Consider the following 27,968-nt stretch of genomic DNA (forward strand, 5'->3'; position numbering starts at 1 on the left):
CATGGTCCTGGAGTCCTGGGATCGAACCCCACATCAGGCTCCCTGCTCAGCGGGGAGTCTGCTTCTCCCTCTGCCTCTGCCCCCCTCCCACTCGTGTTCTCTCTCTCAAATAAACAAATAAAATCTTAAAAAAGAGAAAGAAAGAAAGAGAGAGGGAGAAAGAGAGAAAGAAAGAAAGAGGAAGAGGAAGGAAGGAAAGAAGAAAAAAAGAAGGCACAAACAGACTTGCTTGATGCAGGTTGCCACAAACCTTCAATGTGTAAAACAAACAAAAACAAAAAAACCACTGCACCTGCAAAGTGCAATAAAGTGGAGTGCAATAAAACGAGGTATGACTATATGTACAGCAAAGTCTTATTCTTTTTCGTGATTACTCAGTATTTCACTATTGGAATATACCATATTTCATTTAACCAGTCTAGATGTTGGGAGTTTGTGGAGACATGACTTTTGCACTCATAAGAGACAGGGAGGCTGGAACTGAGACTTTTGCATAAGTTAGGATCCTCAAAGGGCTGCATCTTCATGTGAAGGTGGCCAGAAACTGGCTACTGGTCAAGAAGCAATGTGGAAGCTCGTCACCTGGGTAGAAAGTAAACAACTCTCCACTGAGAAAACAACACACGAAGCCTTTGCCACGTGCGGATGAATGGTGTGAGTTTATGGTACCCTTTGGATGGGATTCCCAAATTGAGAAATTTCCCATAAAATTGATCCAGAATGGCAAAACCCCTGGGGCATCAGGGTTTGCAAATGCAAAGTTGTTCTGTTGGGGCACTTCTAAAACCCAAGGTATTATGAGACTCCCACGAAATAACACAAGCTTGCTGATTGTGAACTCACAATAACAAATTATAAACTACATGAGGAAATATATGACTATAAGGGATAGTCAGCACATAGAGCATTCAGAAGAATTAATACCCTCAAAGATTACGTATGGTCTCTGTTATGGACTGAATTGTGTCCCTTTCAAATCCATATGTTAAAGTCCTAATTCCTAGAATCTCAGAATGTGGCTTTATTTAGAGATGGGGTTTTGAAAGGGATAATTAAGTTAAAATGAGGTCATTAGGTGAGGTCCTAATCCAATAGCACTGGTGTCCTCATAAGACGAGGAGACTGGGACATAGACACACTCACAGAGAGAAAACCATATAAAGATGCAGGGAGAAGTTGGCCAAAAACAAGCCAAGGAAAGAGGCCTCAGAAGAAACTAACCCTGAAGATGTCAATGCTACCTAGAGCAATCTACACATTCAATGCAATCCCCATCAAAATACCATCCACTTTTTTCAAAGAAATGGAACAAATAATCCTAAAATTTGTATGGAACCAGAAGAGACCCCGAATAGCCAGAGGAATACTGAAAAAGAAAAGCAAAGCTGGCGGCATCACAATTCCGGACTTCCAGCTCTATTACAAAGCTGTCATCATCAAGACAGTATGGTACTGGCACAAAAACAGACGCATAGATCAATGGAACAGAATCGAGAGCCCAGAAATGGACCCTCAACTCTATGGTCAACTTATTTTTGACAAAGCAGGAAAGAATGTCCAATGGCAAAAAGACAGTCTCTTCAACAAATGGGTGTTGGGAAAATTGGACAGCCACATGCAGAAGAATGAAACTGGACCATTTCCTTACACCACACACAAGAATAGACTCCAAATGGTTGAAAGACCTAAACGTGAGACAGGAGTCCATCCAAATCCTAAAGGAGAACACAGGTAGCAACCTTTTCGACCTTAGCCGCAGCAACTTCTTCCTAGAAACATCGCCAAAGGCACGGGAAGCCAGGGCAAAAATGAACTATTGGGATTTCATCAAGATAAAAAGCTTTTGCACAGCAAAAGAAACAGTCCACAAAACCAAAAGACAACCGACAGAATGGGAGAAAATATTTGCAAACGACATATCAGATAAAGGGCTAGTATCCAAAATCTATAAAGAACTTATCAAACTCAACACCCAAAGAACAAATAATCCAATCAAGAAATGGGCAGAAGACATGAACAGACATTTCTCCAAAGAAGACATCCAAATGGCCAACAGGCACATGAAAAAGTGCTCAACATCACTCGGCATCAGGGAAATCCAAATCAAAACCTCAATGAGATACCACCTCACACCCGTCAGAATGGCTAAAATTAACAAGTCAGGGAACGACAGATGTTGGCGGGGATGTGGAGAAAGGGGAACCCTCCTACACTGTTGGTGGGAATGCAAGCTGGTGCAACCCCTCTGGAAAACAGTATGGAGGTTCCTCAAACAGTTGAAATTAGAGCTACCGTTCGATCCAGCAATTGCACTACTGGGTATTTACCACAAAGATACAAATGTAGGGACCCGACGGGGTACGTGTACCCCAATGTTTATAGCAGCAATGTCCACAATAGCCAAACTGTGGAAAGAGCCAAGATGCCCATCGACAGATGAATGGATAAAGAAGAGGTGGTATATATACACAATGGAATATTATGCAGCCATCAAAAGGAATGAGATCTTGCCATTTGCAACGACGTGGATGGAACTGGAGGGTGTTATGCTGAGTGAAATAAGTCAATCAGAGAAAGACATGTATCACATGACCTCACTGATATGAGGAATTCTTAATCTCAGGAAACAAACTGAGTGTTACTGGAGTGGTTGGGGGTGGGAGGGATGGGATGGCTGGGTGATAGACATTGGGGAGGGTATGTGCTACGGTGAGCGCTGTGAATTGTGCAAGACTGTTGAATCACAGATCTGTACTTCTGAAACAAATAACGCAACATATTTTAAGAAAAAAGGAAAAGAAGAAGATAACAGGAGAGGAAGAAAAGGGGAGTATGTCAGAGGGGGAGATGAACCATGAGAGATGATGGACTCTGAAAAACAAACTGAGGGTTCTAGAGGGTAGGGGGGTGGGGGGATGGGTTAGCCTGGTGATGGGTATTGAGGAGGGCACGTTTTGCATGGTGCACTGGGTGTTATGAACAAACAATGAATCATGGAACACTGCATCAAAAACTAATGATGTAATATATGGTGATTAACATAACAATAAAAATTAAAAAATAAATAAATAAATAAATAAAAAATCTTAAAAAGAAAAGAAAAGAAAAAAAAAAAAAAGAAGAAACTAACCCTGCTGACGCCTTGATTTTGGATTTTTAATCTCCAGAATTTGGAGAAAATAAATTTCTCTTGTTTAAACCACTGAGTTTTTGGTATTTGTTTTAGCAGCTCTAGCAGATTAATATAATCTCTAAGAAAGACCATGAAAGAAACACATCTAAAAATCATTAAAAGATGGACCACAAAGCATAATGAAATTCAGAATTCTGTGGAAAAAAAATACATGGATTTGGAATAAAACAAATAAAACTTCTAGAAATGGAAAGCACGGTCATTGAAGATAAAAACTCAAAGCACTGATGGAACGAACAGGGTAGACACAGCCAGAAAGAGCAGTAAGGTCTTCAATCAATGATCCATCTGGTAGCACCCAGATTGTGGTTTCCAAATGCCCTGGCCTCTGCCGAAAGAACTGGAGTTCCTTCAAGAAACGTCTGTACAAGCTGAGCCCAGAATACATGGTAATTCTATACAGCAAGGAAGCTATAAAAAACTACTGGGGTTATGTGAGAACTTTAGGTGTGAAGGAGCACCCACAGGCCGGGGACTGAATGACTTGAGAATCAAAAAGAATGATAAATAATAAGACACCGCCATGTTTGAAACAGCCACCATGTTAAAATCTATGCACTCACGGGGCGCCTGGGTGGCTCAGTCGGTCATTTGAGCGTCCAACTCTTGATTTCTGCTTGGGTCATGATCTCAGGGTTGTGGGATTGAGCCCCATGTCAGGCTCTGCCCTTAGCAGAGTCTGCTTCTCTCCCTCTGTCCCTCCCCACACACTCTCTCTCTCTCTCAAATAAATAAATAAATCTTAAAAAAAAAAAAAGAAAGAAAAATCTATGGGCTCACAATGGCTCAAAGAAAATCTTACCAGTTTAAGTAACTTTGCAGGTTACCAATTCATTAATCCAAAAGCTGAGAAATCAAGGAATGAACCAAACGTCTATTCTGCTGGTCCTTTTTGAACTACACACAGTCAAAGTAAACCAAAGAGATGATAAAGGAAAATTCTTCTTTATAGAAGAGTTCCAGCTACTAAATGTGGAAGGAGTGATAGAATTAAAACATCGTTTTGCAACCCTTAATGAAATAAGGGATCTGGGGAATAATTTTGTTAAGGTTGCTAAAAATCATCAGGTCGGTTGTTTCCAAAACATACTGGAATTATCCGAAAAGCTTATAAAACATAATGCCTGGGCCTCATTCACAAAGATTTTAATTTAATTGGTGGAGGGCATGGCCTGCACTTGGAGATTTTTCTTAAAGCCCTCCCAGGTGATTCCCATGGGCAGCCAAGATTAAGAACCATCATCACATTAAGTGTGAGGCCGATGGGGAGCTTTACAAGGGAAGTGGAATGGGGAGGTAGATCACACTGACAATGCCTGAGAGGCCTGATCAAATCTTAATCAGGAAAGACAACCAGATAGAATGTGGTTCCTAGTGTGAGGTACTACGAGGGACACAGTAGCCATGAGGTCTCCTGGGAAGTTCTCCAAGCTGAATCTGATCAGGCCTCTAGCAGACAGATAGGAATATGCAACATAAGGCTTTGGATGTAACCGGCCTGTCATCATTTTACAGAACATACTCTGACCTTTCCTCCATTTTTCTTCTTTACCTTTCCCAGTTTCCCCTCATTTCTCTTGTTTAAATCTGTCATGTAAAGGACATAGGGGAAAAGAACAAAGCTACTAGAAAGTGGCCATGAATTGATCTTTGACAATAACACTGTGGTATGGGAAAGGGTACCAGTTCATTTCAGCTTGCTCCTCTGACTTTCTCTGCGGGGCAAGGGTGCTGGCTTTGTTTCTGGGTCGGGATAGATGTCAAACTCCCCAGCTTTCACAGGAGGATGGCAACCTTTGTCATTTGCATTTCTGGTACTCTTTCTTCATTCAGTAACAGAGAAAACTAAAGCTTTGAGATCCAACAGAACAGAAAACTAATCTATTCCTGTCAACAACTCATAAGTGTTAACATGCAATAATCGGTTTCTGGAAAGCTACACAAACTGGTAATGATGGTTACTTCTGGAAGGGTTAGGAGGAAGATGTACCTTTCACCCTGCATGATGGTTTCTCAACCTCAGTACTACTGACATTTGGGGCCATTTTGGGATAATCCTTTGTTGTGGGGGACTGTCCTGTGCAGGGTAGATGGTTAGCAGCAACCTCAGCTTCAATCTACCATATTCTAGTAGCAGCCCCTAGTTGTGACCAAAAAAAAAAATGTTTCCCCACTTTGCCAAATGTCCCTTGAGGGGACAAAATGGCACTGGTTGAGCCACAGTTCTGTACTTTTCTGCATTGCTTTTTTTTTAAACTCTACACAGTTATACACAGTATTAATTATCTAAAAAAAATTTAATTTAAAAATCAAAAGAAAAGCCTAACTGGGAGAAGCAATAGTCATAGAAAATGATTTAAGACAAAGATGATAAACTAACAGACAGCAGGCTTAAAACTAGCCCCGGTCTGGTCCTCACAATTTTTAGGAAAAAATGTGAATGACATATCAAGATGTAAAAATGGGTGATTTCCACATTTCCGATTTCTCTTGAAAAATCAGGCGATCTGGCCATCCTGAGCTCACATTATCAGACGGCACAATGCTTGGGAGCTGAGTAGCAGCTGCTTCCTTTAGGTGGGAAAAGAAATCTTCAGTTAGCCCCCTCTAGCCCCACCTGAGCCTGTTAATGGTCTGGCTTTCAAAGCATCTGAGTTTGAGATTCCTGCTATAAGGGACATGCTGTTGTTACCCGACCATGAATTCTGGGCCATTTATGTTCTTTATACACATTCTGCCCTTACCTGCCATTGGGTCTGCACCCGGAGACAACACGAAAATCAACGGTACACAACAACTGGAATCATTGTAGGACCCTTGGAGATCAAATGTAGGGGCTTCGATGTACACATTGCCCATGTGTTCAGCAATGAACTCCCGAATAGCTGGAATGATTTTGTCAGGCCGCAAACATCGTAGGATCACCATCCTCTCCAATCCCTTAAGGAAGTTCCAAGATCCAGGGAAATTCTCCTTGTGGGGCCAAGTGGAGTCATAGATTAGCTTCCACTCCTCGGCATTTTGTTCTAAATGTTCCTTGAGGCCCTTCATTTTCGGCAATGCCGAGGCACGGACCACTTCTGCCCATGCCTTCTCAGACAGCCATTCAGGAGCTGGGTTGGGGAAGGGGTTGTCCAGGGCGACACCTCCAGTTAGAAGGAAATACCAAACCTCCTCATTAATTCGCTTTTTCTCTTTCATGATGCCGATGGTCAGGAGGAGGGAGAAAAGTAGCTTGTCCTTCTCAAACAGAGAGCGGCAGACATTGTTGTAGATGCTGAGGGTAAAATATTCAATGATGTACTCAATGCGAAGGTCCAGTTCTTCGCTCTTACTGCTGTGGGCCAGGGAATGCACGTAGAGGTTTATGAACCACGTCAGGGAGTACTGGTACATGGGCTCGATGTTGGCCAGGTCGGAGACACAGAAGAAGATGGTGGCAGAGTGGACAGCCACTGGCTTGTAGCCCATCCGAGTCTCATCGATCTGTGTTTCTGTTACTGAAGCAATTTCCTGTTTCTCAGAGATCTCTTCAGACAGCATTTTGGAGGAGGACAAAACTTTGATGGCAGTCTCGTCCTCGAGGATGTTGCCCTCAGACAGGGAGAGGACCTCCAAGATCTTATCTTCAATTTCTTTTAGCTGCTTCTTGTTCTTGGCACTTTCCACAATCAACTCATTCTTCTTCTCTTCCAGTTCTGGCTTCTCCTTGGCAGCCACGATGCCAAGGAGTTGATCTTGGAGACCTAAGGGTGTGATCATGAAGTTGAGGAGGCAGACCTTCATGGCAACTTCAGGGAGGTAATGTGGGTTCCTCAAACGGGTTGTGATGTATAACTTAAAATCCCTGGAGTATTCGATGATGTTTTCACCCAGCCTCATGTACTCAACCCCTTGCTGCCTGAATGTGGACTTGAGCAAGATGGGCTCAATAAAGGCGTCCAGCTCCTCTCCAACATTTTCTAGTAGGACAGGAGTGCCAAGCTGCAGAGCATTTTCCAGCGTCCTCACATAGGTGGCATCTGAGAATTTGATGATGGACAGCTTATTTGCTTTCTCCATGTTTTTGACCCACTTATTGGCCTGCCCCTGAGGGTCAATCATTAAGGCCCAGCGTCTGGAATTGGACACAATGATGCCATTGTCAATGGAGAAAGAGTCAATGGGCAGCCCAGCGATCTGCCAGGCACGGATTTTTACAGGATCTCCTAACGTGTTGCTGAGACTGAAGTCACTGGAGCCGGGGATGACTTTGTCTTTACACTGGGCCAACCACTGCTTCTGGCACCTTGTCCGATAATCCACAGTAAAGGCCCCCAGGTAAGCCACAGTCCCTGAGGACAACAGCACATCCCCTGTCAGATCAATATACCGGATCTCCAGCTGCCGGGCGGCTTCTGTCCATCTGTCCTTCTCTCCGCCAAGACCACTGATCAGCTTTTCTGCCCTGACCAGCTTTTGGGAGCAGATTTCAATGTTTTCCTCCAAGGTCTTTTTCTTGGTATTCATCTCTTCAAAGTCATCGTTCAGGGCCTGGAGGCGGTCTTCCACCAGCTTCAGTTCTGCTCGCTTCTGGTTCATTTTCTCCATCTGTGTATCTAGCTTCGTCTCGGCCTCCCTCAGCCGCTCTCGTTTGGGAGCCACAACTTTGGCCACACGATCGTACACCTCCATGGCCCTCACCCATTTGCACAAACCTTCACAGGCAGATGACACATTTTTAATGACAGCTGGCTGGAAATCTGGGTGATCAATGAATCTTTCCCGGATCCGCTTCATGATCACTGGGGGGATGTTGTCTTTGTCATATGTCTTAAGACTCTCCAAGAATTTCAGATCTCCAAGAATCTTCCTTGAAACTCCCCAGTAATCTTCTATCATTTTACCTGTTTGGAACAAGAAATGGAGATTGGACTACTATTAAGACATTCTGGCTGAGACTTAAAGGCTTGCAATGGTTACTCCTATTTGGGGAAAAATCCAAGGTCCTGACAAGGATGTTTTGGGCAGGAAAATACTCTGTCTGATACCATAATGATGGATACATGTCATTATATATTTGTCCAAACACATAGAATGTGTAATACCAAGGGTGAGCTCTAATATACACTATGGACTCAGGGTGATAATGATGTGTCAATGTAGGTTCATCAATTTTAAAAAATGTTCCACTCTGGTACAATAATGGGAGATGACATGCATGTGTATGGGTTAGGAATATATGAGAAATCTCTGTACCCTTCTCTCAATTTTGCTGTGACCTTAAAATTGCTCTGGAAATATAAAATCTAAATAAAATAAAGAAAAATCTAAGCTTCTCACAGTGGTCCAGGAGGCCCACAGAACTCATCCACCTCATCTCTGCCTTGTTCCTTAGGCTTCAGTCACGAAGAACCTTCCTTCAACTCCTCAATGATCTTAAGTGCTTCCCTACTGTGAGCCCTTCACCTAGCCTGTAAATGGCATCTAGCTGGCTCCTAACCAGACTTCAGCTCTTTTAAAAGTCACCCCCCGGGTGCCTGGGTGGCTCAGTTGGTTGAGCCTCTGACTCTTGGTTTCGGCTCAGGGCATGATCTCATAGGTCATGATCTCATGGGCTGTGAGATGGAGCCCTGCATTGGGTTCCACACTCAGCAGGGAGTCTGCTTGAGATTTTCTCTCTCCCTCTCCCTCTGCACCTCCCACTCTCTCTTTAATAAATAAAATAAATAAATCTTTAAAAAAATAAATAACAGTCACTTCCACCGAGAGGTTTCCCTAGATTTCCATCACTCAGCTGGGCTACTTTATCCCTCCCACAGCATTATCTCAGCTGCTAGAATGTCCATTCCCTTTACAGTGTTTATGCAACCTATTTATGCAACTTTTTTTTGGCTTCTGTTGTGTTTATTAGAATCTGGCATAGTGCCTGATACTCAGTTATAAATAAATATGTATCGAATGAATGTTGCCCCTTGTCCCAGTCATAGAGAAGGCAAAGGAGCCACGGGTATGTGTTTTGAATATTCCTTTTCAAGTCTGGGAGGTGGGCTGGATGGTACTCAATCAGTCCTTGTGAGTGAGGCAGTCTCAAGAGAAAGAGCAAGGGTGGGGAAGCAGCATGTAGGCTTGTAACTATACAAAAGGCTGTCCTTGGCCTACCCAGTAACAAAGCAGGGCCCTCATTCTCCTCAGCATCCATCCTGCTGCCTAATGATTGAATGAGCCTCGATCCCATCCCGGGGCTGCACCCCTTTTGCTCACATGCTAGAAATGAGTTGGAAGCCCTTTTAGCTCACAGCATGTAAACACTTGCCAACCTCAGGCTTTTAAAAAAAAGTTATACTTGAGAAATCATAGTAAGTACAATAGGTCAGATGTGTCCTGTCTCTAACACAAGCACAGTAACCAAACAAATATTTCCCATGAAGGTTTTTGTCTGCATTCAGGAAAATGATCTACTTCGTTTACATTCAAAGGTAATGAATTCAATTGCTCTTTTGTTCCATCTTCATGTTCTGGCTAAAATTCTGCAGGATAAATGAATAATATACACCATTTGCTTCAATTTTAAAATAAAAAAGGTGAATGGTGGTCCCTTTGCAGATCATCAATGATCCAAGAAGAGGATGAACTTTTGTGACCTTGGTCATGTTTTGCCTATCTTAGCCGTTCACCCTGGCTGCAGCTTAGATCATTTGGGAGCTTAAAAAAAAATACAGCTCAGGCTGTGCCCAAGACCAGTGGAGTAAGAGTCTCTGGAAGTGAAGGCATGGGCTTCAGCAATCTTCGCACTCTCTGGGTGATTCTAGGGTGCACCCAGGTTGGAGAAGGGCTGGGCTGGCTCATCCTTACTCAGCTGCTTCCCTAAGGGATCCTCCTGTGAAGGCCACTTCCTGCTCGTCCATTCCTGATCACCTCTGCATCTTCTTCATGGGGTTTGGGCTGGTTTTTGACACTCATCCTGGAAGAGGAGATGCTAGCCAATGGGAAGCAGGAGCCAGAGCTTTCTGAATGAGGGATCAGGGGTTTCCGAGCATTTCAGAGGAATAGCAGGACTGTTCCCAGGACAGGAGCATTCAAAAGGCAGGAATATTAGTGAGGCTGGTTTTTAAAGTCCTTGTTCAGTTCTAAGACACTGCTATTAATAATACAAAGTCCTACATCTCATTCAGATTTTAAGGAGAGCGAATACTCTACCTATTAATGCTTCTAGGTTCGGTTATAGGAGTGTCCCTCCCTGTCCTAATCTTTTCTCCACTTCATTCCTTGTCTTCCTCCCACCTCAGTCTCTGCCTCCCTGTGCCCCTGTCTCTCTGCCCCAAGCTTCCGTTTCCAGCTCTTCTGTTCCCTCTCTCTGTCTGCCTCCCTCCCTCCTGACTCCTTGCTCGGTTCATTATATCTTTGTGTGCCCCTCCAGCTGTCTGTCTGATCTTTCCATCTCTCTGCAGTTCTGTCTCATTCTCTTTCCTTCTCTGGTTATCCATCAGTTTCTCTCTCTCTGTTTATCTTTCTCTAGTTCTTCCTGTCTCTCTTTCCAGCAACCACTCACTACTCTGTCAGTCCTTTCGTACCCATGACCTTCATTTTTTTAAAGACTTTATTTATTTATTTGAGAGAGAGAGAGCGGCAGAGGGAGAGGAAGAAGCAGACGCTCCCGCTGAGCAGGGAGCCTGAGGAGCCTGAGGAGCCTGATGCGGGACAATGAGATCATGACCTGAGCTGAAGGAAGGCAGACGCTTAACCAGCTGAGCCACCCAGGTGCCCCCCATGACCTTCATTTTTGTAATGATTTGCAGAGGCAGGGGCCTTGACTAAGCTCAGCCTCACCTAAAGATGCCTGTCTTTCCCCTGACTGAGTGAGGAAGGTGAAGGCACAGGAGAGAGATGTGCGGATGAGCATGCACAGGCTTGGGGCAGGTGGGTGAAGGGCGCGGTACCCCTCCTGCCAAGGAAGAGCAGCCTGTGAAGGCCACTGAGGGGGAGTGGGGGGGGCGAAGGGGGTTACCGCTGCCGCTGGAGTCTGGCTTCCTCTCTGGTTTTAGCCCTTTCATGACGCAGATGCTCTCCATGACCAGCTTGACAGGGCCGGGTGGATTCTGCATGGACTTCACCAGCGAGATGTCTGCTGGGTTCAGGGTGTCCAGTGCAGACAGCGCGGCCTCCAGCGCTGGCATGGCCTCTGCCAGGTCCCCCTCACATTCATCCTGCGGGCAGCACGGAGAGGGAGTAGGGGGATGAGTGCCTGGTGCTCCACACACCCGGCACTCACTTCATAGAGGAAGCGGGGAGAGGCTCTTCCTGCCCCTCCACGTCCTCCCAGGATGGTGCCCCCTCCTGGAGTTCAGCACGGGAGGGTGGCTTTAACCGTTGAGTGGCAGCAGGGAGGTGTGCACGGACTTTCGGGGCTGTGGTTTTGATGTGATTTGTGATCTTAAAAAAAAAAAAAAAAATCAAGCTTTGGGTTTTAAACAAATTCCCGAGATATATGTAGTGCGTAACTTCACACCCACGGATCAAGGATGGATGGAGAAATGGAGGAAAGGATGAAGCCCGGGGGTTGAGTGACAGCTGGGAAGGGGGTTAGGGCAAGTTTGGGGAAGAAATAAGGCATGAGGGGTGGGAGAAGGTCAGAGATGGGGTGAGGGTTGGGATGTACAGTAGCTCAGAGATGAGGCAGGGGTAGAGTCAGGGATAAAGTGAAGCTTGGAGATAGGGTGGAGTTTAAGGCAAGAGTTTAAGGATGAGGAATGGGAACAGAGATTACAGCTGGGTAGTGAGCTCTGGGAAAAGGAGATGGTGCATGTTTTGTCCCTTATTTTTCATTCAAAGACAAAATTAATTCAACGGAATATTATTCAGCCACAAAGACAAAGGAAGCCAGACATAAAATGCCACCTGCTATATGATTCCATTTACATGAAATGTGCAGAAAAGGAAAATCCATAGAAGCAGAAAGTGAGTTAGCGATTGCCAAGGGCTGGGGAGGCGGAGCAATGAGGAGTGACTACTCACAGATCTAGGTTTTTTTGTGGGGTGACAAAAATCATCTGGAATTAGTGGTAATAGGTATACACCTCCGTGACTGTACTAAACACCTCTGCAATGCAACTTAAAAAGGGAGTATTAATGGAATGTGAATTATATCTCAATGTTTATTTATTTATTTATTTTGGAGAGAGAGGGAGAAATGGAGGGGGAGCGAGAGAGAGAGCGGTAGGGAGGGGCAGAGGGAGAGGGCAAGAAAATCTCCAGCAGACTCCCCACTAAGTGGGGAGCCCGAAACAGGGCTCGATCCCACAACCCTGAGATCATGACCTGAGCTGAAAGCAAGAATCGGTTGCTTAACCAACTGAGCCACCCAGGCACCCCTCAATGTTTTTTTTTTTAAAGAAAGGTTAACATTATAAGATTTTAGAACTGGAAGGGACCTTATAGATTATTTAGTAGCCAAATTACCAAATTAAAAAAACAAAATAAAATAAACAAAGAAAAAAACCCCAAGTTCTCAGGAGGCAAAATGTGTTAGCTCGGGTCACAAAGCTCCAACTGTGGGCCCCTGGTTCCCACTCCGTGAATTCTCCATCAGTCGCCCAGCCGAACGAGTCATCACACTACCACGATCGAAGTGAAGCGTCACAAGAGAACAAGGATCCTTAGACAAAGGAGAATGTATGGAAGTCCACATCCCACAGGTTTACGATAGGCAAACAAAATAAAGGTGGGTTTCCCCTTATATCTGTGTGTGCATGCATGTGCATGTGTATACATGTGTATATATCATGGATTCTTTATTTCAGGTTTTCTGTCTTTTAAATACACTTGCAGCAAAGTTTTGTTTGGCTTTATTATTTTTTTAAAGATTTTTTATTTATTTCTTTATTTGACACACACAGAGAGAGAGAGAGCACAAGCAGGGGGAGCGGCAGGCAGAGGCTGAGGGAGGAGCAGGCTCCCCGCTAAGCAGGGAACCCTGGGATCATGACCTGAGCCGAAGGCAGACGCTTAACCAACTGAGCCACCCAGGCGCCCCTTGACTTTATTATATTAAAGCAACACCCCTGCCCCCATGAACCCTATCAGATGTTCCCAATATCAAAATGGAATGTTCTGCTTCAGATGGCAAAAATTGCTCAATCCCAGGGGCAACTCGGTTTGCTCCCTCTTCCGTCCTAGGATAGGTCCCAGAGGGCAAGGCAAGAGGAAAAGAATTGAAACCAAAGCCTGCTGTTTCTCTCTTTCTTTCTTTCTTTCTTTTTTTAAGATTTTATTTATTTATTTGACACAGAGAGAGAGACAGCGAGAGAGGGAACACAAGCAGGGGGAGTGGGAGAGGGAGAGCAGGCTTCCCGCCGAGCAGGGAGCCCCATGCAGGGCTCGATCCCAGGACCCTGGGATCATGACCTGAGCCGAAGGCAGACGCTTAACGACTGAGTCACCCAGGCGCCCTGAGCCTGCTGTTTTTCACGGTCAGCTTCAGATAGAGTTTGGTGGCAGAGGAGACCAAAGGTATTGACTCAGCCATAGCTGTGGATTCTTGGTGGATTTCAATGATCCCAGGTGCCCACAGGTGCCATCAACTGTTCCATGTTCCTTTCCTATAATGTGCCAGACAACTAATGGCCCACACATGCTTCTTGTCCTCCAGTGGCCCAGTAGTTCTGCTCCCTTTCCTAAGGGGCACGGCCTGGGTCCCAGCAAGCTTGTTTGTCAAGTGCCTCAAAAAGGCTCTAATTATAATATTATGGGAACAGTGATTCTCAACCCTGGCTCTGCCTCAGAGTCACTGAAGAACATTTAGGGCATCCTCATGGTCAGGCCCCACACCCAGAGATTCTGATTCATACAGTCTGGGTGAGGTCTGGGCACCTGCATTTTTCAAACTCCAAAGGTGGTTCTGACACATGGCGCTGTTGAGAAACTCCAGCTTATACTCTCGAAACACTGAAAACAGGGCAGGAAGGAATAGACTTCCATGCCCAGCAGGGGAATGGCTACTTGATGAGAGAAGCACTTACTTAAAATGGTCATTAAAATGATTATATGACATTTTGGAAAAACATTTGTGATACGATGTTAAGGAAGTAAAAAAGCATGATGCAAATTGCAATGATACTATGATTGCAGTAACATGAAATTATCCATGTGTATAGACAGGGGCTAGAAGGAAACTTGGAAAATTGAAAGGTGTTAAAGCTGAGTTCTTAAATATTCTTTTGTATGTGTTATTACCGTCATCATTTGTTTCTATGATAAAAAACATTATGATTAAAAATGACCCCTGGGGCGCCTGGGTGGCTCAGTTGGTTAAGTATTTGACTCTTGGTTTCAACTCAGGTCATGGTCTCAGGGTCGTGGGACTGAGTCCGGCATCAGGCTCCATGCTCAGTGAGGAGTCTGCTTAAGATTCTCTCTCTCCCTCTGCCCCTCCCCACCCTCTCTCTTGCTCCCCTCTCTCTCCCTTTCTAAGAAAAACAACAACAACAACAACAACAACAACAACAACAACAAAACCCCCCTGTTGCTTAGCAATGCAAGGAACACCAGGGCACTTTGAAAGGTATAAAGCACAGTGCCCTCTGATGAAACACAAAAGTCAACTTTGAAGCAATTCTGGGCATCACTTATTACCCTCATTAGGGGGAAAAGAAATGATTCATTAGCTTAAAAAGAAATGACTGCTCTAAGCAAACTGCTGTACTTGGGAAGCAAGGGTCTGGGCCCTCTTTCTCTGCCAGTCTTCTCCCCATCCCTGGATGGATTCCACAAGCCTGGCTGAGCCTCTCCACTGCAGGAGTCACCACACCGGGGGCTCTCCCAGGATGTCTCATCTCTAGGGGTGGGAGGAGATTGGAGAAAATTACAGTCCTCATGTGGAGAAGGACTGTAACTCTGAGAGGTTCAGGGAGGGGTTCTAGTCCTTGGGAAAATTCAGAGCAAGCACAGCTTCTTTTTCCTCCCTGGATGCACCTTGTGACTCACCTCCAGCATGTCACTCCTGACACTCAGGGATGAGAGGGCAAAACGTCAGACCTCACCCTTGACACCGAAACCCAAGGCAGCAGTTTACTGCCCAGGAATGGGTGTGGTGGGTTGTCTCCATGTCACCTCCTGCATCCCTCCTGTTCCAGCGAGTCCCTGTTTGCCCCTGACATTGTGGAGCAGAATCCTGGGTGTGATGGTACCCACTCTGCCCATTATCAAACGGGCAAGTCCACTTGGTTCAAGGTAAAGAACAACAGTTTTAGAGAATGAATGTTTGCCACTAAACTCTGTGTGTTGGACACATACTACAAAATTTACATGTTTTTCTCTTACTATCCCCATTTTATAGATGAGAAAACTGAGTTTCAGAAGGGGCAGAGCAAATACTGAGTCCTGACATGCCCAATTCTAGTAAAAAACCATGGAAGAATTGCAAATTCATGCGCCTGTTGGGGCCAGGCCTGTGATCTGAGTGTGGGAAGTGGGTTGGGTGGGGCTTTGTTGAGCTGGAAGCCACATGGGGCAGCATCTAGTCAATGCTGCTGATGGGGGCAACCCAGGAATGCAGGTCCAGTGCTACCAGAATGCTTGATTTTTCTTCTGAAGAAAAACTGAACATTCAGAATTTTTACTTGAAATCTCTTGATTTCTTACAAGTGGAGGATTATTTCAGATTAAAAAAAAAAACACTGTGTGTGTCGCAGTGTAAGTATGCACTCCCTAGTTACCAGTTTGCCACTTCTGGAATAGTAGCCAAACTCAAGGGCTTCAGAATCTGAGAACTCTAGGTCTGAACCCAGATTCGGTCACTTGGTAGCCGCGTGAACTTGGACAAGTCATTAAAGTTCTTGTACCATGATTTCCTTATCTGTAACCTGGGAATGATACCATGTGCTTCGCAGGGCTGTTGGAGTGATAAAAGGCAACATAAATCAAGGACAAGAGAATACAGTCTCCATGAGGGAAGGAATTTTGTCTGTCTTATTCCACTGCCTAGGAAGCACACAGCAAGTGTTCAATAAATATTTGTTAAATGAAGGATTACAAGAAACCAGCATGGTGCTGATAAGTAGTAGCTATTACTATCATCCTGGCATGGCAAAACACCCACTGACCACTGGATTCTGGTCTCTGGTGGTCACCATCTTTTACGGTTCCATGGGGCTCCTGCCTGTGCCCCTGGGACTATGGGTGAGCACACCTCTCTTATCCAGGGCATTCACTGTGTGACTCTGCGGCCAGGGATTGGACCCAAGGGAATCTATGAAAGGCCAGGTCTCAGGACTCACTGGAGAAAAACCAGTATGGAAGGCCTGTCCTTTTCAAGAAAGTACCCCATGACTTATTTATCCTAGAACCCAGACACAAGCTACTCCTCACTCAAGCTCTTTTTTGAAGAATGGTCAAAAAGATTTTCTAACTGCTGAGCAGGGACAAGTATCTTGAGCTAAGGGCCAATAGCCTTGGATTCTAAACCCACTAAGTAGCTGTGCAACTCTGTTTGCCACGAAACTTCAGTGTCATTGATGCCTGTCATTCCTAAGTCCAAGGCAGTCGTGACAGTCAAATGGAATTATGCAGTTGAAAGTGTTGAGAAATATATAACATCACATGAATGTTAATCAGATTTTCTTCTAATATCAGAATGTAGGTAAAGCCCTTCCCAGGGCTATTCTTTGATATAAGAATCACCTTCAAGTGAGGTCTTCTAGGTTCAACATTCTATCATTTGACAATGATTTATTCCACACCTGTAACATGCCAGGCACATCTGAGCAAATACATGATGGAGGTGAAGGAGACAGGCAGAGGAACAGTCAGTGCAAGGGCCCTGGGGTGGGAGAGTGCCTTTGTACTTCTCGGAGGAATAGTTAGGAGGCCAATGTGGCCAGAGCAGAGTGAATGAGGGAAAAGTAATGAGATGAGGTTAGATTATGTTTGGTCTTGTGGGCCTTGACTCTGAGTGAGATGGAGAATATGTGGAAAACAATAATTCTTCCTGGAGAGAGCCAGGTGTCACAGAGACCTGCTTCATCATTCACTAGCTACGTGATGCTTGGAGAGTCATCTGTCTTTTTCAAGCCTCACTCTTCTCTTCTGCAGGATGGACCTGACCACACACACCCTGAGGGCTGTGTTAGGCTCTAGTGAGAGAATGGATAAGCCCAGAAAAATGCTGCTTCCCTCCCTTTTCCTCTTGGCTCTTTATACCTTGATTTCTTGAGCAATGGCAGCGGCAGCATTGGATTCTTTTTCATCCGCCTGCACCAGAAGTTTCTTGGCATCAGCTTCTCTCGTCTCCTCTTCAATTTTCACCATCACTCTGGCGGTCTCCTCAGATGTCTGGATGAGTTGAGGCTGGAGAGCAGTCAACTGTGCTTGCATTACTGCCACCTACCAAGGGAGGGGGGTGGGGGGGGTCAGCCCTGTCAATGCCGAAAATGGCACGGTTGGCAGGAGTTGAAACAATTCTCCAAACTATCATAAACGCAGAAAATACTAATGATTTTACCATGGTACTGGGTATGCATTTGTTGGCTGGATTTTCTGCCTTTGATCTTTCAGTCCTTAGTTACTGAGTTCATACTATGTGTTATAAATTATCAAGCGCGGTGCTAGACACTAGACATAGAATGGTAAACTTAAACATTTTTTAAAAGGTACAGTTTCCTCCATGCTCTTGAGCCTAAATTTTAGTATTGGGAGCAGGGAGAGATAGAATAAAAGCAAGTTAGGGAAAAAAAAAACTTACTTTTTTCCATAGTCAATGAAAAAAAACACACATGCCTGAGATACCTGGAATAAGAGGAACTTTCAAGGCCACTTTTCCCAAGAGTCTGATGCTCTCTAAAGCATTCCTGCCAAGTGGTGTTCTGACCTCTGTTTGAACACCTCTAATGGTGGAGAGCTCACGTCCTCTCAGGAGAGTTGTGCCATTTTTTAAATCCACTGGCCCTGATTCTACTTTCTAGGGCAGCTCAGATGCATATTTGGGGAGGGTTTCACAATCTTGCAACCACTGTCCCCAGCAAGCATGTGGGAGAAGCACAGCATGCTGGCCTGGTGAGGAGCACAGGTTCTGGAATTGTGCAGAGCTGAGTTTCAGTTTTGGCCTGATCACTTGCACTGGCTACTCACGAGGCTGCAGGTATGATCTTGGCAAATCTCCTGGCCTCTCTGCATCGTGGTGTCTTTGTGTGGAACACAGCCCGTTTATACAGAAGACGAAACTGAGGCCCAAGAGGTGAGATAACACATTTGGGGTTCATCCATGATGAACAAAATACCAAAATCTTAAAGAAAGACAGAATCTCATAGGGCTGGGTTGAGGCTGAGGCAAGCAAGGTGAGCTCTGCAAGTATAGGAGTAGATGCTGTCTTTATATAGTGACCTCTTAAATTCTGCACCTGAACAAGAGCCTCACTGCATCCACCTAATCCTGGACCCCTTTGTGCCTGTTCTCTTGTGGCGGTGCTCACCTGTGAAGATGCAAACTCCAGTTTCTGCAGACCTGTCAGGTAACGGTTCCTCATCATCTCAACCTCATGCCTCTTGGTATTCAGGAGCGTCTTGAAGGTCAGGATCAATTCGAGGTAGGAGGTGGGGGTGACGTAGTTGTGTCTGCGAAGTGTGTTGTAATAATCAAGCGACAGGGTCTTCACACTCTCCTGGAAATAGTTGCACATGGAGATGACCCTGCCGAGGACAAAAGGATGGTTAGGCAGGGCCCAGTGTCCTCCAGAGAGACCTAGCATGGCTCTGGCCATAGGTGTGAGGATGTGAGAGGGTGCACGCTGACTATGGCCTGATAGAGTCCCAAATTCTCAAAGACAGGTCAACAGAGCTGTGAGAGGTTTTGGAGAGGAGTATATTCTTACTAGAATGATTTTCAAGCAAGTAATTTCCATTTTTCATCATTTTGGGGAATCACCAGAGCTTAAGCAGGAGCTCTTACTCTTTGGCAGTCTGGTGAAGTCTCTGAATTTTGCAGAATAATGTTTCAAAATGCATAAAACAAAATATACTGGGTTACAAAAGGAAAGAATTATGTTGAAATCATCTTCAAAATATTTTAAAAACCAAATTTGTGATATGTCAGGGGTCAGCAAACTTCTTCTGGAAAGTAAAACTGTTCTACTATCTGCAAATAGTAAAAATCAATGGTCCACATGGTTGAATAGTAGTAACTACTCAAGTCTGCTGCTGTGTGGGAAAAAAATGGCATGGCTGTGTTCCAATAAAACTTTATTTATAAAAATGGGCTATGAATTGGACTTGGCCAGTAGATCATGCTTTGCTGACCTCTACATTAAATAATAAGATTGAGCAGCAGGTCTAAAACCTACCACAACTTGGAAGGAAATGATATACTGATGTAACTATAATGACCGAGTGAGTTATTAAGAAAAACACACACAACTGTGATTCCTGTTAACAAGTCCTGCTAATCCTATACTGGGATTTACTGCCTACATTCATTATTGAAAGAAATTCAAAATACCAGTTGGATGTCAGTGAAAATGAACATATAATTTTTCTCCATTCATATTAAGTGATCCTCTGAATTCTGTTTATGAGCCTATGGACCCAAGTTAAGGGTCCTCTGGCCGAAAGCATAAAGTTCAAAGTGCTTAAAATGGAATTTATAGCCATCAATATTCTGACCCCTACCTACTTCTTCATTTTCCATTCATTCATTTAATAAACAGTAACTGAATTATTGTACCAGGCACCTGCTAGACACTAAGGATATAGAGTCAGACAAAGCAGATGACATGACCACTCTCTTCACGGGGCACCCAGGAAGTCAACATTCTCATCTCTTCCCTTACTCTAGCTAAAATTAAGTGCACTTTTGGGGTTGTTTTTATCTGTGATTTATACATAAAAGACTAAGTTTTTTTCACCCTCATAATAACCAATTTTCATCCCTTTGGTAGCGCTGTCACCCCTAATGAGGATGTATGCTCTAAAACTTTTGAAATAGCTATATTATTAGAGCTAGGTTCTCATAGCTATGACAATAGTGCATCTCCAGGACAATTCTGAACAATGAAATTTCATTCTTTTTCAGCAAAGGTGTTTTATTAAATATCTAACTAAATATGGTTTTCTATACAGAAATTGAGAAATCTTAAAACAATAATAACAATACAGCCAATATCTGGATTTTCAATTTGGAATATTTGGTTAGGGTACTAAAATGCAGCTAATGCTTACTCTATCCGAATATTGTCATCAAGCTCCACATCTTCAAGAAATTTGTTGGCTACCAACTCCAGGGCATCTGTGGGCCAGGACTGGAACCAATCAATTGTACAGCAATTGATCAGTGAAGGGAACATCCGCAGGCGGTTCCGGAAGGCATCCCCAATTGGGCTCATGGCTAAGGAAAAGCAGACTTGGTTAATTTCCTTCCTCCAAGGCAAGGAGCCAGGCAGTTCTTTCCAAGGATTCTGGTGGGTAAGGGGTTGGTTTCCTGTTGGTACTCCAGGGCTGTAACAGGAATAGTTATGATGAATGCCTGGGAAGCACAGGGGAATCATAGGATATTTTCATTCAACTTTGTGATGGGAACTCAGTATATTATTATAGCCTTCTGACTAGTCTCCCATGCCTATTGTTCTCCTTTCCAGATCTTTTGCATCACTTAGCCAGCATGGTTTGTGCCCTTTGATCTTCTTGCTCTATTTGTGCTGACTCAGACATAAGGGAGCCATGGATGCCCCATACACAGTTACTCATGGAAGTTGAGTGGGGTCCATTGGCTTGTTTCTGACCCCATCTCCATCCAAGCACAAGTTCTGGCTAAATTCCATACATTTTTTTATTTAGGCTCAATGTGGTAGGAGGAAGCATAATGCACAGGTGGAAATATGAGGAGGTCATTGTGGCTGAAGAAGAGAGAGAGAATGGGAAGCTTGGTTTGAGAGGAGAGTGGAGAGAATAAAGGGGAGAGTATGGCAGGTGGCCTTATAAAACCATATTCCTAATGGAATTTTGGCATTTATCCTGATAGAAAGCATATTAAGTGTTGGTGTGTGTACACACACAATGATCATATCTGCAATACATGCAAAAAAAAAAAAAACCAACCCATCCTGAGTCAGTGGAACAGAAAGGTCTGGTCTGGAATGGACAAGAGTGGACATAGAGAGAATAGTTAGAAGGTTGCAGAGGTGAGGCTGGGCAAGATGATGGCAATTTAGCTAATGCAAAGGTGGTGGGGATGGAGATAAATGGGTGGTTATAACAGAAAGCAAGGAACCAAAAATTGACAGGACATGGTATATGAGAGAAAAGTAATGAATATAACCCCTAGGTTTCTGGATAGATTGGGGATGTCATTCACAGAGAGAAGAACTCCAGATGTGAGGCCAGCAGGGTAATGCACTAAAAGGAAGGAGAAGGTTCAGAGGAGAATTTAGAGAATTGAGAAGAGTATGGGGGGATGGGCTAGATGGGTGATAGGTATTAAGGAGGGCACTTGTGATGAGCACTGGGTGTTGTTCTACTCCAGAAACCAATATTGCACTGTATGTTAACTAAGTAAAATTTAAATTAAAAAAAAAGAGGGGTGCCTGGGTGGCTCAGTCAGTTAGTCATCCGACTCTTGATATTAGCTCAGGTCATGATCTCAGGGTCATGAGATGGAGCCCTTTATTAGGTACAGTGCTCAGTGCAGAGTCTGTTTGAGATTCTCTCTCTCCTTCTCTCTCTGCCCCTCCTCCTGCTCTCTCTCCCTCTCTCTGGAATGGATAAATAAACCTTACAAAAAAAAAAGAATCAAGAAGAGTGGAACAGTTTTAAAATAGTGGTTTAGGGGAGGGTCATTTTCCACAGGAATTCAGGCACAAACCCCTGGGTGAATGCCATGGCTAGATCAATCCTTGGACCACTGTAAGAGGACTGAGTTTAGGGCACTCCAGAGGAAAGGGGAAAACTGAGTTTGCTTCTTCTTACCAAGGACAATGTGAAGGTTCTTCTTCACCCTGTCAATAAAGAAGTTATACATAGAAAGAGGAGTGACTTCGATCTTCTTGCCTTCTGTCCTGGCTGCCATTTGCATTTTCTCTACAAGGTCAGCCTTCTCCTCAGCTGGGAAGATGTTGGGCACGTCCCCTGTGTTCAGAAGCATGTTGATGTCCTCAATGAATGATTCGTCCTTGATCTGGTTATCAGCAAAGAGGAACACAGTACTCTTGGTGGCCACTCCAACCTGCAGCATGATCTTCTTCAGGTCCTCCCGCCAGTCATGGCTTGAGTAGTTCTTGGTGATCTCAATCTGGTACAGCTCGTATGAGTTCATGAATGTGGACAGTTTGCTGGCACTCTGCCGCCCACTGCCCCCAATGCCCACCAGGAGCAAGTGGCCTTTGTCCTGCTTCAGGACCCTGCAGATCCTGGAAATGTGCTCAATGGCAAACCTGAACATGACCAAAGACATGGGGGCCTTGCTGATGTTGTTGAACTCTTCCAGGTAGTACTCCATGACCACTGTGAGCTGTTTCAGGTCAGTGATCTCATCATAGATTTTTGGGTCACTTTCTGGCTTGAAGAAATCTCCAAAGAAGAGGCTACGGATATTATCGTCAACAATCTTTCCAGTGGGTGACAGGTGAATGAGGACCTGTGGAAAAGATAAATCTCAGCCAGGCATTCCACCAGTGGCCCAACCAGGTTGGCAGTGGGAGGTTATAGAGGGAGGGAACAAGAGATATGCTTGTTTCCTCTGAGCAAATTCTCCAAAGTGAGGGTCCATCAATAATTTTTTTTATAACACAATATTTGGATTGGATGGGTGTAAAGACTATGATGAAAGGGCATTAGAGAAAAAAGCATGAAAGTGAGAGTCAATCTGTTTGCCAAATGGTTAAAATGTTGGTGGTCAGGCTGTGAGATCCCAGTGGTGGTTGAAGGATGGCACCAATTTTTTTATGTGCTTGCTCCTTCACCAAACAAAGGTACAGGTACTACCCCTGGCCCCCACTCTGTGGCTAGAGTAGGAATGTTCTAGATGCTTTCTCTTCCTCATATTAGAACCTGGCAGTGCTTCTGCACTTGGCCTCTGGATGCCACATGAAACACCTGCAATTTTCCTATGGAGAAATCACAGCTTCTTAAAAATAGAGGTACAACTAGATGATGTAAACACATAGGCTTAAAACAACTTTCCTTACATCAAAATGGGAAGAGAAAATATTTACTAATGGGAAACATGGCACTCTTCTACTTAGGCTTTACCAGGGCCTCAATCAAACCATAAAAATTTCAGTTCATTTCTCAACTCACAAATTAACCTTAAAAATGTATTTTAGGGGGGGCGGAGCAAGATGGCGGAGGAGTAGGAGACCTGGATTTCGTCTGGTCTCAGGAATTCAGTTGAATAGGGATCAAACCATTCTGAACACCTATGAACTCAACAGGAGATCGAAGATAAGAAGAGTAACAACTCTCTGAACAGAGAAGCGACCACTTACTGGAAGGTAGGACGTGCGGAGAAGTGAATCCGAGGCGATATTCGGGAGGATAGACGACGGGGGAGGGGGCCTCCGCCGGCCGCTTCTGGCAAGTGATAGAGCCGCGGAGCACAAAATCGGAACTTTTAGAAGCGGGCTCTGCTGAGGGACGTCGCTCCAGTGGCTAAGCGGGGGGTGGAACCCTCGCGGGACAGTGTGGTCTCAGGACCCTTGAGGTCACAGAAAGACCAGGGGTGCCTGAGTGCGGCAGAGCTCCCAGGTATCAGAGCGGGGAAGCCGACTGCAGAGACGGAGCCGAGGCGCGGGCTCTCAGCTCAGGGTTGCCATAAACTGTATTCCGCAGCCCAGTCGGGCTACTGCTCCTCCAGCAGGGACCCGACAAGCAGCAGAGCCGGGGAGACTCCCTTTCCTCCCCCAAGAGGAGTGGCGTGGGAGTGCACTGCAGGGATCTGCTGGGTTTGGAGACTCCACACGGGGTCGGGTGCCAGAGATAGCAACGCTCGGTCACAGGCCAGGTGAGCACGCAGTGCGGCCGGAGACCGGGGAGACGGGAGTGACAGCTTTTCTCTGGGGGCACACTGAGGAGCGGGGCCCCGAGTTCTCAGCTCCTCTGGGTGGAGATTGGGAGGCCACCATTTTCATCCTGGTCCTCCAAAGCTGTACAAGAGCTTGCAGGGAACAAAAGCTCCTGAGAGCAAACCGGAGCAGCTTCCTTAGCCCGGACACACAAGGGCGGGGCAATTCAGCCTCCAGCAAAGACATTTGGGAACCACGGCAACGGGCCCCTCCCCCAGAAGATCAGCACGAACAGCCCGCAAGCCAAGACCAAGTTTACCGATCAAGAAGAACGGGAGAACTCCAGCGCTAGAGGAATACTGCACATAGAATTCATGGCTTTTTTACCATAATTCATTAGTTTTTCAAAGTTAATTTTTTTAACTTTTTTTTTGAATTTTTCTTTTTCCCTTTTTCAAACAACATCTTATCAATCCCTTTTTTTAAAAAAATATTTTTTATTTTTCATTTTTAGAGTCATATTTTTATCCCTTCATAGTAGTTACCCTTATTTTTGGCATCTATATATAAGTTGTTCTCTCTTTAAAATTGTGAGATACAATTTCTTCTAACAGATCAAAATATACCCTAAATCACTAGTGTATGGCTTTGTTCTAGTCTCCTGCCTGATCACATTCTCTCCCTTTTTTTTTCTTTTTTCTTTTTGTTTTGAAATCTTCTTCTTTCTTTTTAAAAACAACTTCTTATCTTATCAATTCCTTCTATAAAATCTTTTATAATTTTCATCTTTACAGTCATCTGCCATCCCTTCCTTGTATCAACCCTTATTTTGTACATATATAAGTCTTTCTTCCTTTAAAATTTTAGCAGGCACTTTCTTCTAACAGACCAAAATATGCCCAAAAGCTAGTGTGTGGCACTGATCTATGCACTAGCCTGATCATATTTGATCATATTCTGTTTTTTTTGTTTTGTTCTGTTTTTGTTTGTTTTTATCTTTTTCTTTTTCCTTTTTTTTTTTCCTCTTCTTTCTTTCCCATTCTTGTCCCCTGGTCTCAGGTCTTTTCTGATTTGTATAGAGCATATTTGCTAGAGACGTTGTTAACCTGTTAGCATTCTGTTCTCTCATGCATCTGTTCTCCTCTGGACAAAATGACAAGACGAAAAAATCAACTCAGCAAAAAGAACAAGAGGTAGTACCGTCTGCCAGGGACCTACTCAATACGGACATTAGTACGATGTCGGACCTAGAGTTCAGAATCATGACTTTAAAAGATACTAGCTGGGCTTGAAAAAAGCGTGGAAGTTATTAGAGAAACCCTTTCTGGAGAAATAAAAGAACTACAATCTAACCAAGTCGAAATCAAAAAGGCTATTAATGAGGTGCAATCAAAAACGGGGGCACTAACTGCTAGGATAAATGAGGCAGAAGAAAGAATCAGCAATATAGAAGACCAAATGATGGAAAATAAAGAGGCTGAGAAAAAGAGAGAGAAACAACTACTGGATCACGAGGGCAGAATTCAAGAGATAAGCGATACGATAAGACGAAACAACATTAGAATAATTGGGATCCCAGAAGAAGAAAGAGAGAGAGGGGCAGAAGGTATATTGGAGCAAATAATAGCAGAGAACTTCCCTAATGTGGGGAAGGAAACAGGTATCAAAATCCAGGAGGCATGGAGAACCCCTCTCAAAATCAATAAAAATATGTCAACACCCTGACACCTAATAGTAAAACTTACAATTCTCAGAGACAAAGAGAAAATCCTGAAAGCAGCTTGGGAGAAGAGATATGTAACCTACAATGGTAGAAACATTAGATTGGCAACAGACCTATCCACAGAGACCTGGCAGGCCAGAAAGGACTGGCAAGATATCTTCAGAGCACTAAACGAGAAAAATATGCAGCCAAGAATACTATATCCAGCTAGGCTGTCATTGAAAATAGAAGGAGAGATAAAAAGCTTCCAGGACAAACAAACACTAAAGGAATTTGCAAACACGAAACCAGCCCTCCAAGAAATATTGAAAGGGGTCCTCTAAGCAAAGAGAGAGACTAAAAGCAGCATAGATCAGAAAGGAACACAGACAATATACAGTCACAGTCACCTTATAGGCAATACAATGGCACTAAATTCATACCTTTCAATAGTTACCCTGAGTGTAAATGGGCTCAATGCCCCAATCAAAAGACACAGGCTATCAGATTGGATTAAAAAATAAAACCCATCAATATGCTGTCTGCAAGAGACTCATTTTAGACCCAAAGACACCCCCAGATTGAAAGTGAGGGGATGGAAAACCACTGACCATGCTAATGGACACCAAAAGAAAGCTGGGGTGACAATCCTTATATCAGACAAATTAGATTTTAAAACAAAGACTGTAATAAGAGATGAGGAAGGACACTATATCCTACTTAAAGGGTCTATCCAACAAGAAGATCTAACAGTTGTAAATATCTATGCCCCTAACATGGGAGCAGCCAATTATATAAGGCAATTAATAACAAAAGCAAAGAAACACATTAACAACAATACAATAATAATGGGGGACTTTAACACCCCCCTGACTGAAATGGACAGATCATCTCAGCAAAAGATCAACAAGAAAATAAAGACTTTAAATGACACACTGGACCAAATGGACTTCACAGACATATTCAGAACATTCCATCCCAAAGCAACGGAATACACATTCTTCTCTAGTGCCCATGGAACATTCTCCAGAACTGATCATATCCTAGGTCACAAATCAGGTCTCAACCGGTACCAAAAGATTGGGATTATTCCCTGCATATTTTCAGACCACGATGCTTTGATACTAGAACTCAATCACAAGAGGAAAGTCGGAAAGAACTCAAATACATGGAGGCTAAAGAGCATCGTACTAAAGAATGAATGGGTCAACCAGGAAATTAAAGAAGAATTAAAAAAATTCATGGAAACCAATGAAAATGAAAACGCAACTGTTCAAAATCTTTGCGATACAGCAAAGGCAATCCCGAGAGGAAAGTATATAGCAATACAAGCCTTTCTCAAGAAACAAGAAAGGTCTCAAATACACAACCTAACCCTACACCTAAAGGAGCTGGAGAAAGAACAGCAAAGAAAGCCTAAACCTAGCAGGAGAAGAGAAATAATAAAGATCAGAGCAGAAATCAATGAAATAGAAACCCAAAGAACAGTAGAACAGATCAACAAAACTAGGAGATGGTTCTTTGAAAGAATTAACAAGATTGATAAACCCCTGGCCAGACTTATCAAAAAGAAAAGAGAAATGACCCAAATCAACAAAATCATGAATGAAAGAGGAGAGATCACAACCAACACCAAAGAAATACAAACAATGATAAGAACATATTATGAGCAACTCTACGCCAGCAAATCAGATAACCTGGAAGAAATGGGTGCATTCCTAGAGATGTATCAACTACCAAAATTGAACCAGGAAGAAATAGAAAACCTGAACAGACCTATAACCACTAAGGAAATTGAAGCAGTCATCAAAAATCTCCCAAGAAACAAAAGCCCAGGGCCAGATGGCTTCCCAGGGGAATTCTATCAGACATTTAAAGAAGAATTAATACCTATTCGCCTGAAACTGTTCCAAAAAATAGAAATGGAAGGATAACTTCCAAACTCATTGTATGAGGCCACCATTACCTTGATCCCCAAACCAGACAAAGACCCCATCAAAAAGAACTATAGACCAATATCCTTGATGAACATGGATGCAAAAATTCTCACCAAAATACTAGCCAATAGGATCCAACAGTACATTAAAAGGATTATTCACCATGACCAAGTGGG

General features: G+C 43.9%; 1 protein-coding gene across 1 annotated transcript in view; it reads right to left on the bottom strand.

Moving 5' to 3' along the window:
* Nucleotides 1-27,968, bottom strand: part of DNAH3 (dynein axonemal heavy chain 3) — a 180,901-nt gene that overhangs the window by 18,497 nt on the left and 134,436 nt on the right. Inside the window, exons 47-52 of the mRNA XM_073887961.1 lie at nucleotides 22,121-22,787; nucleotides 20,378-20,543; nucleotides 18,637-18,853; nucleotides 17,369-17,551; nucleotides 11,181-11,379; nucleotides 5,938-8,079 (exon numbers count right to left, since the gene is read on the bottom strand). Coding sequence (XP_073744062.1) covers nucleotides 5,938-8,079; nucleotides 11,181-11,379; nucleotides 17,369-17,551; nucleotides 18,637-18,853; nucleotides 20,378-20,543; nucleotides 22,121-22,787 — 3,574 coding nt within the window. The remainder of the gene's footprint in view (nucleotides 1-5,937; nucleotides 8,080-11,180; nucleotides 11,380-17,368; nucleotides 17,552-18,636; nucleotides 18,854-20,377; nucleotides 20,544-22,120; nucleotides 22,788-27,968) is intronic.

This window comes from Callorhinus ursinus, unplaced genomic scaffold, assembly GCF_003265705.2.
Source record: "Callorhinus ursinus isolate GAN/ISIS: 27379988/994484 unplaced genomic scaffold, GSC_fseal_2.0 scaffold85, whole genome shotgun sequence".
In the NCBI taxonomy this organism is placed as follows: Eukaryota; Metazoa; Chordata; class Mammalia; order Carnivora; family Otariidae; genus Callorhinus; species Callorhinus ursinus.